The following is a 16,176-nucleotide window of genomic DNA, read 5'->3' as shown; positions in this document are numbered from 1 at the left end:
GTATGTGGTGAGACTTTAATAAACTATTGAATCTGAATCTGAATCTACACCTGTAGTAAATTGACCGGACATTTGCGCTTCTTATCTTTAGTTGTCTACCTGTAATTCTAATGAGATACGTATATAATTATAAATTCAACTTATATTTGTCGTTAGTTAGTTCACATTGACACAGTCTTAAACATAGAGTTGAAAGTTATAGAGAAAAGCAAAGGAAAAGAAATGTATATGTCAATATAATACTTCCATGATATATACTATATATTGTAAAAGCGCAAATGTCCTATACAAAAAGCGCAAATGTCCATATTTAAAAATCGCAAATGTCCTATGAATTGAAGCGCAAATGTCCATTAAAAAAAGCGCAAATGTTCTATGAAAAAGCGCAAACGTCCCTCGCCGGATTTCATAGGTGAATAAAACAATTCCAATCAGCATGTGATGTTGGGTTTAAAAAGGGAAGACCGCAAACTCCCAACATCACATATCACACTTCAATTTAGATTGTTGTTTGGAATAAATCATTAAAACATCATTGTATTTTATTCACCAGGTATGTAAATTGTAAGTGTAAACTATTTTCAATTGAATTTTAAAGTAAAATTGAGAATGGAAATGGGGAATGTGTCAAAGAGACAACAACCCGACCACAGAACAGACAACAGCAGAAGGCCACCAACAGGTCTTCAATGCAGCGAGAAATTCCCGCACCCGGAGGCGTCCCCCAGCTGGCCCCCAAACAAATATATACACTAGTTCAGCGACAATGAACGCCACACTAAACTCCAAATTGTACACAAGAAACTAAAATTAAAAATAATACAAGACTAACAAAGGCTAGAGGCTCCTGACTTGGGACAGGCGCAAAAATGCGGCAGGGTTAAACATGTTTATGAGATCTCAACCCTCCCCCTATACCTCTAGCCAATGTAGAAAAGTAAACGCATAACAATACGCACATTAAAATTCAGTTCAAGAGAAGTCCGAGTCTGATGTCAGAAGATGTAACCAAAGAAAATAAACAAAATGACAATAATACATAAATAACAACAGACTACTAGCAGTTAACTGACATGCCAGCTCCAGACTTCAATTAAACTGATTGAAAGATTATGTCTTCATCATATGAATATCAGGCACAATCCTTCCCGTTAGGGGTTTAGTATCATACCATCATAACATATATGAGAAGAACATAACCTGTGTCATGCCAACAACTGGTTTTTAAATAAATGTGTTTAGTGCCGATGCAAAGACCCTATAAGTGAATCAATATTAACGCCAAAATATGCAATCTTTAATGACCTGACAACAGTATCGTAACTATATCCCTTCTTAATAAGTCTATTTAAAGGTTTTGTTAGTTTCAGAGGTGAATACTGACGTTTTTGTGCTTTATAAAGAATATTTCCATAAAAAATTGGATGTGAAATACCTGAACGTATAAGAAGTCTGCATGTTGAGCTATATTTACGAATGATGTCCTTATACCTTATCATCTGATTTAGTAATATAAGTTTGATATTTAAAACTTAGCTTAAATTTATAATAGAGATTTCATTAACATAAATAAGTTAAAATAAAGTTTTCTATTAAATAAATTAGATCACATATCACACTTCAATTTAGATTGCTGTTTGGAATAACTCATTAAAACAACATTGTATTTTATTCACCAGCGCCAGGCCTCGAAAGTACAAATGTCCGAGAAGATGGACACGTTTACAGAAGAAATTACTTAGACAAGATAGGAGTTAGCTAGAATTCCACTGGTCACAGATCGAATAACCGAACAAATGCTAGATTCCCCAGAGTCACCGAAAGAAGCTAAAATTCCCCAGATTCCCAGAAAGATGCTAGAATCCCCAAATGCACGAAAGCGAGAATAGTCCTCAAGAGAAAAGATGTCCGTCCCCCGTTATTTAGTCTAGTCTGGGAACAATATATCTAATATATATATATATATATATATGTTCCTGGTCTAGTTTTTAACGTTTTGGAGGGAAAGGGGAGACAACTCGATAAAGTAGCGATCCCTCTCCCATTTACCTGCATAACATTTGCAGTCCGACAAAACGAACAACAAACTCCAAACTAAATGTTGTGTAACATAACAACGATAACAATATATATAAGCACAAGCAATTAAGCAGATAAACAGATGCCAAATATAGAAATAACAAATTATAGTTAAAAGAGTAATCAGTGACCGACACTTATTAGTAAGTTATTGTCCAAACTGTCATACAGAATAAGTAATTGAATAAACAGAGTTAAGATTGAAATCCGCTCCTTTGTCCAAGATTATGACAATTAAGTCGTGTAAAACACTCATGTTCTAAGTGACTGTCTAATAGATTATTTAATTATTACGTAAGTATTAATTAAATGATTTATTTTTGTCAGAACATTGTCAAGTTTCCATTTTAATTGTGTTTGTGTAAGTAAGACATATAATATGGCAGGACAGATTCAGATTCAATATTTTATTAAAGTCTCACCACTTGCATAACATTATACATTCCAATATATATATAAAACATTGCGTATAACATAAAATATTGGAAAACATATATAAAACATATAATATATTAAAACTAACAGTAAAATATCCTTAGCTTAAATACTAAAACATATACAAGCGCCATTCTATTAAGAATTATGAGAGACTATATAGGACATAATTATAGACAAATATTTCCCCTACGGATTAAGAACATTAAAAAGATAAAAGTTTAACGATAAATTAAAAAAAAAACATTAATTTCACATATGAAGCAGTTTAATAAAAAATATTTTTTCTGTTTTTTTTTAAATAGAATAATAGGTATCCACTCATGATTTAAATAACTATAGAATAGTGCAATTTAACGAAAGAGTAAAATGAAGTTTTAAGAAAAAGTATTGTGTTAAATATGATTAAAGCTTCAAGTTTGGTAAATGTTAAATTATATATTTGCATTTTAATGCAGTACACAGGAGGAAATTTGCTCTCAAACCTTCAATAAGTGTGCATTTTTTCATGTAAGCATAAATTTGAATGGAAGCTTCCTTAACACAGAATACATAAAGCCAGATGGTTTGACGATCACTTCTGTACACACTTAAAAAGAAGATAAAGCAACAGGATATTCTGTCATTCTCAACTTCTCAACATTTCTCAGAATGTAACCTACCGAATTAGACTTATCACAGGGTTTGTGTTTACACGAGCAACACGACGGATGACACATGTTAAGCAGGATCTGCTTACCCTTCCGGAGCACCTAAAATCACCCTCAGTGTTTGGTTGGGTTCGTGTTGCTCAGTCGTAAGTTTTTGATGGGTTTCTTGTTGCTCAGTCTTTAGTTTTTGGTGGGGTTCGTGTTGCTCGGTCTTTGGTTTTTTATGTTGTGTTTTGTGTACTGTTGTTTATCTGTTAGTCTTTTTCTTTTTTAGCCATGGCGTTGTCAGTTTATTTTCGACTTATGAGTTCGAATGTCCCTTTGGTATCTTTCGCCTCTCTAAAATAAATAAATCTAATGTAACTCAATTGAAAACACAATGGATTCAAAATTTAAAATCGAAATTTCGAATCATAAAAGGCGTATGGCCGATTCCTTTATATTTGTTTCACTCACCGGATCAAAATATTAAAGATGCTACAAAAAACCTACTAGAAATTACATATTAAAGACGTTACAAAAAACCTACTAGAAATTACATATTAAAGACGTTACAAAAAACCTACTAGAAATTACATATTAAAGACGTTACAAAAAACCTACAAGAAATTACATATTAAAGACGTTACAAAAAACCTACTAGAAATTACATATTAAAGACGTTACACTAAAACCTACTAGAAATTACATATTAAAGATGTTACAAAAAACCTACTAGAAATTACATATTAAAGATGTTACAAAAAACCTACTAGAAATTACATATTAAAGATGTTACAAAAAACCTACTAGAAATTACATATTAAAGATGTTACAAAAAAAACTACTAGAAATTACATATTAAAGATGTCACAAAAAACCTACTAGAAATTACATATTAAAGATGTAACAAAAAACCTACTAGAAATTACATATTAAAGATGTTACAAAAAAACTACTAGAAATTACATATTGAAGATGTCACAAAAAACCAAACTTTTACCACAGTTCATTTCTAATTTTCAGTTTTCGCTAAGAGGGTAATTTTCCTGTTGATGCAGTTCAAGACCAAAATACAACAACGTTAAAAATAAACCTTCTCCAAATTGATTTTATACTCGAAAATAGTTACTAAAGGTTTTTTGGGGGTCAACCAATTTTCTTACTTTTGTCCTAATTCAAAATTATGTAGTGGTGTCGAGTTTGTTTTGCTGTAGAGTTAAAAAAAAATTGATTCATTTGTTTGTTTGTTGTTATATTTCTCTTGCTCCACACAATATACGGTTCATAACAATTTATCTTTTTTAATTACATAAATAAATAGATTAAAAAAAGGTTTTAATTCAAGTATAATTGCCTTCATAAATGAATGACTTTCCAATTCCTAAAAATCCATGCTTTTAATAGGATTTGAATTACACTTTGCAAAAAAGCGGTAAAAACTATTAATCAACACATAATGTGCCTGTAGGTGAAAACATCAATAGATATGGATTAAAAGTTGTTACGCTTAACTTATCTTATCAATTACTATACCTATACCCAATACACAATAAAAGAAAACAAATGCATGCATGACTAGATTTAACGAAGTTAAAAGGCTATATAATAATGTTCACGCCAATGACAGTCTGAAACCGGGTCTTAACCCGTAAGAACAAGACGTGAGAACATTTCAGAAATTTATTGAAAAAAAAAGAAGAACATTACAGAAATTGAAGAAAAAAAAATATTTGGGTCCAACAAAAAGAGATGGACCACCAGTGGTCCTTGTATGGATTAGTTTGTGTAATATTGTGGTTTTTTGTTCCATCTGAAGCCAAATTTATCAGATTTAAGCCTGGATATGAATATGAATATAAATTTGAGTCCAATGCACAATTAACAGATTACGGAAATTTTAACATAAAAGCAAAGGTAAGTGTTCTTAATCATATGTTTGTTTACATGTGTACAGGATGCAATAAGGGTCTTATAATATTTGCCTTAATTTTTTCACCGAAATTTTAACGTCTTAAATTTATTTAAGATAAACTTTTATGTCTGTTTGAAAATTGAAGTGACACATAACTCAAAACTGTCCATAATATGGTTTATATATTGCTATAAATTGTCGATTTTAGTTTTACATGATAAGTTAACCATGCAGTCATTATATCCTGTTTGGTTTTAATAGCCCAAATGGGATATACAATAACATTGCAAAGACATGTTATTTTTGTATTTTAGTTAAGATACTCAAAATTGCATTTATTAAGATCATTAGAGGCAACTCTTGGTTAGTGACTTTTCCAGAAACTAAATAAGTTGCTTGTTTGATCCTAACGAAAACCACCAATTTCTGAGGGATCAATCATTAATAAACAATAAGATTATTAAGAAAAGTTGTTTATACAAGTGGTTGCCTCTAATGTTATCGTTTTGATATATTTCATAAGCTTTTTATGCTGTGAGTTTATTGCGACTCTGTCAACGTATATTTGTCCCCCCTGATTGAAGTTCCTTTTGGAAACTTTGTTATAAATAATACTATAATGTCTGTTTCTATTGGAACAAATAGTCTATAGATAGATAGATCTTTATTCTCTTTATTCCTTTTAAAACTATAACTGTAATATTTCTTCAAGTTGAAATAATGTTGCATAATATTTCTACCATTTGGAACAAATACTATAAAGGAACTTCTATTGCCTGACGGGACCTCGGTGGCCGAAAGGTCTAAGTAGTTTTATCAAGAGAAAAGTAGTCGAACTACTGTATCACTAGCCAGTCAACACTGAGGTTGTGAGTTCGAACCTCGCACGGGACAGGCGCACTCGACTCCAGTCTTAATTGACTAGGATTGTTAGTTTTCCTACCGAAGGTCGGTTGTTCTCTCCGGGCACTCAGGCTTCCTTCACCAATAAAAACTGACCGCCACGAAAAAGCACAAAAGTGATGAAAGTGTTGAAAGTGGCGTTAAACACAAATGAATCAATTAATCTATTGCATGACAACTCAAGTGATATCGGTGACGAATATCATCATAATATCATGACCTGTAAAGCTTTGGATGACTTTGTACATAGAGAGAAATACCGGAATATTGCCGTAAAAAATACAAATACATACGAATTTAATGGTTTGTTTAATTCAGACAAATGAATATTTATCATTTTAGAAAAAAAAATATGCAAGTTTATAATAAAGTTCCATAACTCCTCCGTTTCATATCAGAAATTTATAAAAAAAAACTTAAGGGAGCTTATTTCAATAGATATAAACCAGTCACCAAATTTTCATGAAAACTGCTCAAAGCATTTTTGAGTTATCGTTCAAAAACTAGAAAATTCCCCCTTTATATGAATAAAATCCCATAACTCGGAAACGTCACAGTAAAATCTAAAATTTATAAAAATCGAAAGGGAGCTTTTGTCAATAGATAAAAACAATTCACCAAAGTTTCATGGAAATTGTTTTAAGTCTTTTTGATTTATTGTGCTACACATGTTGACGACGGACGGACAGACGGACAACGGTATACCATAATACGTCCCGTAAACGAGTGTATAAAAATAATACTGGTGAAAGTTAGTCCTCAAGTTAAGAAAGTTTTCTGTTCACACACGTGCATATTTACATATTTCAGTCTGAAATGCAGTTAACATAGACATTAACTGTTTAGTGTCTTTAAATATCAGCTGTATTTGTACGAGGCTAAGAAACAGGTGTAATGGGAGCTTTAGCTGATATTTAAAGACACTTAACAGTTATTGTCCTGCAATTAATTTTGTACATTGTTTTTGCTTTGAAAGACAGAAAAACTCACATTTATTGCATTTATTTTCGATTTAAAATCCTTTGAGGCCTGCGTAGTAATATAAAAAAAAAATCACACAATCAGCTGATGACCAGTACGCCGGAAAGAATCTCGCATGGTCGACAGTAATACATCGCTCAAAGCAGGAACATATATATTGACATAGATATAAGATATACTGTTCCCAGCTCAAAGTTAATTAGTATTTATTATAACATAACAACTAATTTCAACAGTAAAAAGAATTAACAAAACATTGTCCGGTATAAGACAAAATTGTTTGATTTATCCTACGCTTCTGAATTAAGACATTGTTGCATGGTTGATTTTGAGTGTTAGTTACACATTTACACATTCAAGTTTTGAACTTGAAGATTGGCGCCGTAGAAAATAGAGTTAATCCTACTGTTCATGTTTGTCTATGAGCAGAAAACGTTTGCGGATGGGAGACTGGAACATTCACAGAGGGAGCAATACGTCATTGGAATGCGATTGCAATACACATTCTGAGGTCACGAAAGTTCATACAACACTCATCAACAGCAATACACAAAAATAGTCCGGCAGTTGGCGGAGCATTAAGCGATATCTGTATAGTATACAAATACAGGCTAGCGATATCTGTTGGGCTGTTAGTGTATGATAAGACACTCAATTGCAGGATAATTTGAGATACAGAGTCGGGCTACATTTTTTAGACACCATAAAATCTGTCAAACTTTCTGGAATTTAAAGAAAGTTGGACAAACTCTTTGTGTCCTTTTGGTCAACAGTCAATCTGAAAAACAAATCCTCCTGCATCCCCCCCCCCCCCCGCAAAAGAAAAAAATTAGTCAAATCGTAAAAAAAAAAATTAGTCAAATGGTCGTTTTCTTACCCTCTTTTGTTTAGGAAAACTTTCATTCCATCAATAAGCTGCTACGTGCTAGAAATTAAGTTTATTGATAGGGGTGTATTGTGAGCTTGCTTACTAAAGTTCTTCAATGTGAATATGTCACCTAAATATGCTAAGCTAAAGGTAGATTATATAAAAAAAACTTTCTCCTTAATAATATAAATTAACAGAAATAGATAAATCAGTCTTCGACAACCGGATCGTCAAGTAATTGGGTGACTAAAAAGTGTACGTGGTAATTAAAAGTTAAACAATTTCGGGAAAATATCGTCACTTCACCGATTTCCTTTTTTATCATAAAAAATCATAAAATATAACTAATATCAATTTGCACCAAACAATGCATAAGATTGAATTGAAACAATACGCCGTGGGGATCTTTATCTGTATGGTATATATTAACAATGTCACCTGTCAAGTTAAATGAGTTCTTTGTAGTATACAAATTGCGGAATATTATGTAACATGCGTTTCGTCAATTAACTTTTTCAAAACGACGTTTAGTAGTACTTCACTACCTCTCAATTCACCTGAATTGATAAATTTCATCGTGTCAATGAATATGTAATTTGAAGAACATATACAGTTTCAAAAACGTATATTTGGTTTCTTAATTAATTAATTTGAATATAAAATTAAAAGAAATAAATGACATGGTTTCTACAGCGGCAACTCCTAAATGAATAACCCTATAATTTGGTTAAAATATAAAACATCTGTCGCATGTGACACATGACATTTTCCATTTGTCAAAGCCAAAAGCAAGGATCGCCAGTGACCTGTCTGAATCGCTAACATATACTACTGTTAAAATATCCACCAGAACTGACGACATTATATGTGTGTTCACTCTTTTTGTTTGGGGGAGAGGGGGACATAGGGTATTAGTTGAGGGTAGTCACGGAATAATCCAAATTGTTTTTAAGAATTATTTCCAAGATGTTCTTTTTCAAAAGATGGGTTAAAGGATAACAGGTATATACAATTAAGCACGTTGTCAGTATCGTTAACGAACGAACAGGAGCATAGGGGGTAAACAATATGAAGGATTGATGTCCATACCATCTACTACATCTAAATTTTCTACTTGTTAATCCATGATAATTAGTGTTCTATACAAATTTGAGGCAACATTACACCGAATTCATTTGAATTGTTTCACATTTTGCCGTGTGACTATACGGTATGGGATTGCTCATTGTTGAAGGCCTTACGATGACCTATATAGTTGCTTCCACCCACGTCATTTGAACTCTGTCGTATAGTTGACTCGTTGGTAATCATACCAGATCTCCTCATTTAAATCGAAGTAAAAAAAAATGAACGAAAACCAATTAAACTATTTTTCTTTTTTAATGAAACTGTTATGTCGAAAATATTTCAAACATTAAAGTCGAAACCGGACATGAGAAACAGTTTAATACATATTTTTAATGCCACAAGGATTGCCTCGAGAGTTAATAATAAATATTAATGTTAATGTATTTCTGGTGGTATTAGACAGTGTGCACGCAGTCATGGTGTCATTTCCTGACCGTTCAACCAGAAATTAGTATTTGTATTGTATTTTTTTTTAAATACGTTGCATCTAGAAATAATTGGTTCGTCCTTAATTCTGATAAATTAGCTTATTCCAACGCACTTCTGGTGAAGATCCGTATCTCAGACTTGAGCTCTAACAGTTTAGTGAAGTTGTGTTTTTATACCCATATGTTAGCCGCTGTATATACAAGAGGATTTATATGTTGTCGCTAATAGAGTTCATGACAGTAATACTGGTCTCAAAAAAATGATAACTTTTGTCAACATAATTTTGTCATCAATATCTCCCGGTTTACAGTCTGGCAATAGGGCGGGTAACCGTGGGCTACGTGTAGTTTTCAGTGTCGATCTGAAATTAATCACGGCCTATCGCCTAATGGTTGTATCGTGATTTAAAGACATTGAAACTTACCCGAAAATATATGAGATTCATCTTAAAAAAAAAATAGTTAACGTCCTAAATTTGGTTCATTGTATCTGGAATTTCCCGATCTATAATTATTAAATTTGAACAATGCACTGAGTGATCAACGTCTTGAATCAAATATTTTATTCGAGGACTGTGTAAAAAATCATTTATTTATTTGAAATCGTTGACTCGTAAATTTATGTCTGCGTAACGCAATAAAATGATTAACATGTATATTTCTATTTATTGAGCCTTTAACCAGTGGACCATATTATGATTTTACTTACATATCTATTCGATTTTTTTTAGTATACTATATAGGTTTGGGTTTTCCTTCGTCATTTCCATCAAATCTATTGAAACGCATCCTACGTTTATTCAGAATATTGTTTTTAGTACGTGTGTACTCCAATTAATTGATGTATTTTAAATGCATTTATATTACGCATATAGATCATAAATATATAGTGTCATTTTGAAATACAAATCACAACAAGAAAGTATTAAATTTGTTTTTTTTATGTTAAAATGTTCAATCTATTCAGTCGTGAATATTGTTAAATAAGATGTTAACACATGACTGATTTTACGTAAAGAATAAATAAATAAATATGTTATAAGCATTTAAAGATACTGTAGTAATGTCCTAAGAGGATTGGATGATCATGTAAAATAGTTGCCAATGCCATCTAAACAAATTAGATCTAAGTCTGATTTATAGTTTTAGGTGCTGTGCTGGTAGTGTAAACAATATTTTATTTAGAAACAGATAAATAAATACGTACATCAATACAATACATGGATTGGAAAACAAGTGACAGGTCACTTATACAAATTCCTCTCCTTTTGAACGGCAAAATTAATTACAATGGACAGAAATGTACAATCATATAACATAATATCATAGAAAAAGAAATCAAATGTAATGGAAATTAACATATAATGCAGATAGTATTTTTTAATATATGCTGTGGTGGTGTGTAAACAAATGGCTGAAACTGATAAACCTCATAACTAGTATCTTCACTGAAGAATAGCGTAAAGGATAAAAGAAAAAGAAAAAAGTGACAATATAAATAGAATAAAAATTAACATTGATGAAGGGTTGAATATATTGTCATGAAAATCCCATTACACTGTAATATTGACCGCTGAACGTTGTAAGACGATTGTGTTGTCTAGCATGTGACAGATGTCAATAGAAGGCGAGATAAAGGGAATCCCAAATTCAGACCTTTATATTTGTTGTTGTCTCGGTGTTATCGAGTAGTGTGTCCCTCTCGAGTGCAGGAAGTCGTGGGTTCGATCCCCGACCCGGACAAACCACACTATAAATGGGTATTTGTTACTTTCTAGCTTAGCACGCGGTACTTTTGAGTTAGAGCATAGACTAATGAACTCTGAGACAGAGTAATATGTCTATATAGGGTGACATGTCTTCTTGCGAATCGTCAAGTGCTTTGTGAACTAGCTCGTTAAAACCCGACTCAGTTTGTCGGTCTAGTACATTCAAACTGGGACATAATATATGTTATTATTCCCCGGCAGATTCAAAGAATGGTTCATTTTCATAGCACTTAACAGTAACATGTTCACGTCCTAATATGCGTGTTATATTTGCCACTGGGCGTTTACAAACAAATTCATCGCTATCATTATCAACCTCAGAATGGTTTTGCCACAAAAATAGTTGTTAAAACGAAGAATTGAATTGGAAAATTGGAAATAAGTTCTTAATTATCAAAATCTTAGTATTATAAAAACATTTTCTATAATTTTGCTTTTCTTTGTTTGTTTTTTTATTTTGCTGTGGTGTTGCTGGTCTTTCTTTCTTTATGGTTTCTGATTGGTGTTCAAACTTTTTTTATACTCTTAATCTCTACTAATGACGTCATGACATTCACATAATCAGCGACCGGCGCTATGTATAGGCCTAACATCATTTTACATAGAAACCGTTCTACAAGATAAAAGATTAAAGCAGAGACATATAATACTAGTAGATAATTGTATTATATGTCTCTGAATAAAGTGTATGATTTGAGATGTTTTATCATTTGTTTTCTTTTACTTACAGATCAGTTTTACTAATATTGATGAAAAGTATGGCTACCAGGAGATTCTGTTACGAATTTATTCGTTTACCTTTTATGCAAATGATCCAGGTAAGATATTGTAAGGCCTCTCCTTCTTGGAATTAAAAAAACAAAAACAAACAAACACGCAAAACCCGCAAAACAACAAAATATAAATAAAAAGATGAAATAAAAGAGACCTTAACATAAAAATACATCTTTGACAAAACAATATTTGTTTTACATTCGATGTTTTCAATAAGTTACATTCAGTTAGGTAGCACTGCATTCTGTTCATGTCTCCATAAAATTTTTTATCGAAAATGCTGATTGTGCACGTATTGAAAGATTTAAAACCATTCAGACCGCTTGCCATACGCACTTATATGTATATTCCTATTGCAGATGCGCCTGGACATGATATGGACTTGAGTAAATGGTGAGTTATGTTAAGAACGTAGCTAGGGTGTCTTCCTCCATCTTGGATTTTGAAATAGCAGATAACAATTGGTCCTAATCTTTAATGATATGTGCAAATTTCGAGAGTAGTATGTAATTCACGTGCAAGACTTTCCGTGTAAGGCTATAGAAAATTATGTATTTTATCATATTTACGGCTGTATTTTACAAAAAACAGAATATTTTTGTTTGATTCATTATTTTTCAACTTTGCAAACTACATTTTCACAAATTATTAAAAAAATCTATGGATATCAATGAAGACCCCCCCCCCCCCCCCCCTATCCACCTTAAGTACAGATACAGAGAGAGAAAAAGAAAAACCCCATTTTACCGATTATATTAGTCGTAAGCTCTTTGCACCCTCTGAAGTACACAATCCTCGAAAGATTTGATCCTTTAATTATTTTTTTTTATTTCGCGTATACCTTGGAACAGTATGTCTATATGTTCCTGCGTATACTTAAAAGAAGGGGTGACACGCTTTGTTTCGTTTCGTTAAAAAAGTCTAAATTTAGTTTAGCATCATAAACAGAAGATGAGGAGGCAGTTTTAAATTTGTTTTCTTCTGCAGAAGTGCAACACAGTTGAAGAAGATTTCAATTGCTATATTTTCTGTAATATCTCTTCCTCATACGAAATTGGTACTTTTATATTTGTGCATCTCCATTATTTGTATTTAGGCTAATCAAGTACGATGCTGACATGCATATTATGTTCAGTTGAGAACCGGGAATTTCTGTGTCGATTCAGATTAATTTGCTGATTTATCCCCTCCTTTGTGAGACCCAAAATGACAGAGAACTGATTACTTGATCATGTGTGTGGAATATGACAGTCATATATATATATTTTATGTATTATAATGCAATGTACTTTGTATTGAACCTTTTCTGATTGTTATATATATGGGTTTGTGTGAATACAAATATTGTCTGTTAAGATACATTTTTCAGTGGTGGATCCAGGAGGGGGGGGTTCTGGTGGTTGGAACCCCCCCTTTTTTATGACGACCAATGCATTTGAATGGGGACATATAGTTGGAAACCCCCCCCATTATCCTGGGTTAGGAACCCCCCTTTTATAATTCTTGAGATTATATCCGTGACCATTTTAGGCAATTTATAAATATTATTTCTCCAAAATGATGTATATTTGTAAGTTTGTACTATTTTATTGAAAATTACATTTAACAGTTGCAGAAAGTAGGGATCTATTCATTCTCTCTACAATTATGAACAAAGGAAGATAACTCCAATTCTAAATATTGCCTGAATATGTTCTATTGCTTAATACAATACATTACATGATGTTAAGTTCCTGTAACCTTGAACATGTTGATTAACCTTGAACATGTTGATGGGGGAATACATGTATGTGTCCTTAGTGCCCTAGACTCAGGCTACATGTAGAGTAAAATAAAACACCTTTTGCTCTAAACCTTAGCCAGTAATTCTAATTGCTTTTCTTTTTAGGTTCTCTTTTGAGATTACATCTGACGGAAAAATTTTACGTGTGTACCATCCAGAAGAAGGTGATGATTTTGTCTTGGCAACTAAGAAAGGATTTGCTGCTCTTCTGGCATCAAGACTTCATGAAGAAGGAGAAGTAATTATAAATGTTATATATTTTTGACCCCCTTTGACCTTGTCAGGAAGCTTACAAGGCTTTCATCTTGGAATATTTATGCCACGTGTAATTAACATTCTTACTATGTCAAGTCTAAGATTCCTGTACTCATGAAATTCAAGCTGAACTCATCTTCTTGGTTGATGAATTCCAAGATGGTCTATTAATCTGATGCATTAATTATAATTTTTGAAGGATAACATAATAATATGAGGAATTGATCTTATTTTCTCCACCACTCACTATGACATGAAAGGATAAATTTATGGACTCATTTCTGTGTTGCTCCTTGTTCAAATTGGTGAATTCTAAGATGGAACCCTTAATCATGTTTATCCGCCATATTGTTTTGCTATTATTTTATTACAAAAGTTTAGGATAGAAAATAAAATGTTGAATCTTTTTAATTTTGTCATGAACTGACCACAAAAATTTAAGTTATTTTAAACATTTTCCTAAAAACAAATGACATCAAGTCTTCAGAGTCATATAAACAGCTCTGTAGTGAGGACTGTGTATGTTGATCTGAGACTGAGTTTAAAATCTGCTTTCATTTCTTTACACTGTATATACTCAGTATGTTTTCTATGTTGAAGTCAATCTATAGACATTTCTTGAGTAAGATGTATGATCTGTCTAATTTTGAAACATTTGAATATGCTATTATGTTGTTTACAGATATCTGGAAGTCAGTCACATGCAGGTTTTACTTACCAAACACAAGAACTTGGCCATGAAGGTAAATAATAATGATCAAATACTACAATAAGTTCTGAAAATTGAATATTGATGTGTAATTCATCATTTTACGACCAGTTCTGATTGATGAATTCATCATTTTACAACCAGTTCTGATTGATGAATTCATCATTTTACAACCAGTTCTGATCTTCAAAGGCAGATTTATTCTGCTGATATCCTAATCATTGGGGTTCTTGTTATTAAAGGTGACTACACAAGCTCCAGATGCACAATTTTCTGTCGGGATGTGTCATTTCATGAATCCATGTGTCTGCCTAAACATCCTTATTATGTTTGCTGAGTCCTGTGATCATCAAGATTGTCTTTTAACTGTCAAAAAGAATTAGAAAACCTACTTCTTGTTGATTTTTTACATACAATGCTTTACATAATTGCGTAAAACCTTAGAGATCAAAAATAGATTTTGGATGTATTGTTCACTAGACTTGCTAGTGAAGTTTGTAAAGATCATTTTATTTTTCATTGTACATACAGTGAAATATTTACTGACTTTATTCTTTATTTTGATAAAATATGATTATGTTGTTATGTTCTATTTATAGGACCTCACAATGCCACATACACTGTTAAAGAAACAAGTACAGGACTGCAGTTTACTAAAGTACGACACGAGCCACTGGTTAAAAACGCTGGTGGAAAATACCAAAAGGTGAGTGTCATTTTAGAACTTTTAAGCTTAGACAAAAAGAAGATACATGTGCACATATAATATTGTTCCCATTTCATACTCAGAAAAAAATTAAGTAGGTAAATAAAGGGAAAAGTCATTTTTGGAGAAGTTTTAAAGAAATCTTTGCTTTAACAGCACTTGTTCAAAGACTGTAGTTAAGTAATTTTGTTTGGCACTACGGCAAGGGTTTGTGTTGGTTAAGAAATACCAATAGACCTCAGATACTAGTAATATTGTTCAGGTCAGATGATTGAATGCCCTGATTTACTAACTTACTAAGATTCAACCACATAGTCATATCAAAGTGGTCTGGAGATAAGAATTATAAAATATATAACAGGAAAGTTGCAGCATTCAACTGAAATATAAATACTGTAAATTCAGAAATTATTGCATGCATTTATTAGTGCGATTATTGGAGAATGGACAGAAATACGAGATTAATTATTGCGATTTCAGGAAAATCTCCATACATATATATGTATCAGATATCAAAATGAGAGTTCTTATTATTGCGATATTCACCCAGTCGCATTATTCGAAATAATAAAAAACTCGCAATAATTTCTGAATTTACAGTATTTTGTAAATACATGTATTTGCATTTTGCAGTAGTTTGAATGACATTTTCAATGATCTTTCTAAATAATTCAAAAAGCTTCCTGGCAAAGGGTAGGTAAAACTACATCTTGTTTCTGTCACTTATTGCATCAAGATAAGCATCCTGGCATAGGGGAAAATAGTATCCTGTTCCTAACATCTTGGAAATCTCAGCAATTTACCATAGGCTTTA

General features: G+C 32.1%; 1 protein-coding gene across 1 annotated transcript in view; it reads left to right on the top strand.

Annotated features, from left to right (window-relative positions):
• The first annotated feature begins 4,741 nt into the window (after nucleotides 1-4,741).
• The window catches only part of LOC127719723 (uncharacterized), a 164,002-nt gene continuing 152,567 nt past the window's right edge, over nucleotides 4,742-16,176 (top strand). The window contains exons 1-6 of the mRNA XM_052225961.1: nucleotides 4,742-5,060; nucleotides 11,866-11,953; nucleotides 12,269-12,302; nucleotides 13,798-13,930; nucleotides 14,630-14,690; nucleotides 15,256-15,362. Of these exons, the coding sequence (XP_052081921.1) occupies nucleotides 4,896-5,060; nucleotides 11,866-11,953; nucleotides 12,269-12,302; nucleotides 13,798-13,930; nucleotides 14,630-14,690; nucleotides 15,256-15,362 (588 nt within the window). The 5' untranslated portion in view covers nucleotides 4,742-4,895. The remainder of the gene's footprint in view (nucleotides 5,061-11,865; nucleotides 11,954-12,268; nucleotides 12,303-13,797; nucleotides 13,931-14,629; nucleotides 14,691-15,255; nucleotides 15,363-16,176) is intronic.

The sequence above is a fragment of the Mytilus californianus genome, unplaced genomic scaffold (assembly GCF_021869535.1).
Source record: "Mytilus californianus isolate M0D057914Y unplaced genomic scaffold, xbMytCali1.0.p SCAF_11, whole genome shotgun sequence".
Lineage (NCBI taxonomy): Eukaryota > Metazoa > Mollusca > Bivalvia > Mytilida > Mytilidae > Mytilus > Mytilus californianus.
The sequence above is the reverse complement of the archived record's forward strand: the minus strand, read 5'-3'. Positions and strand labels throughout refer to the sequence as shown.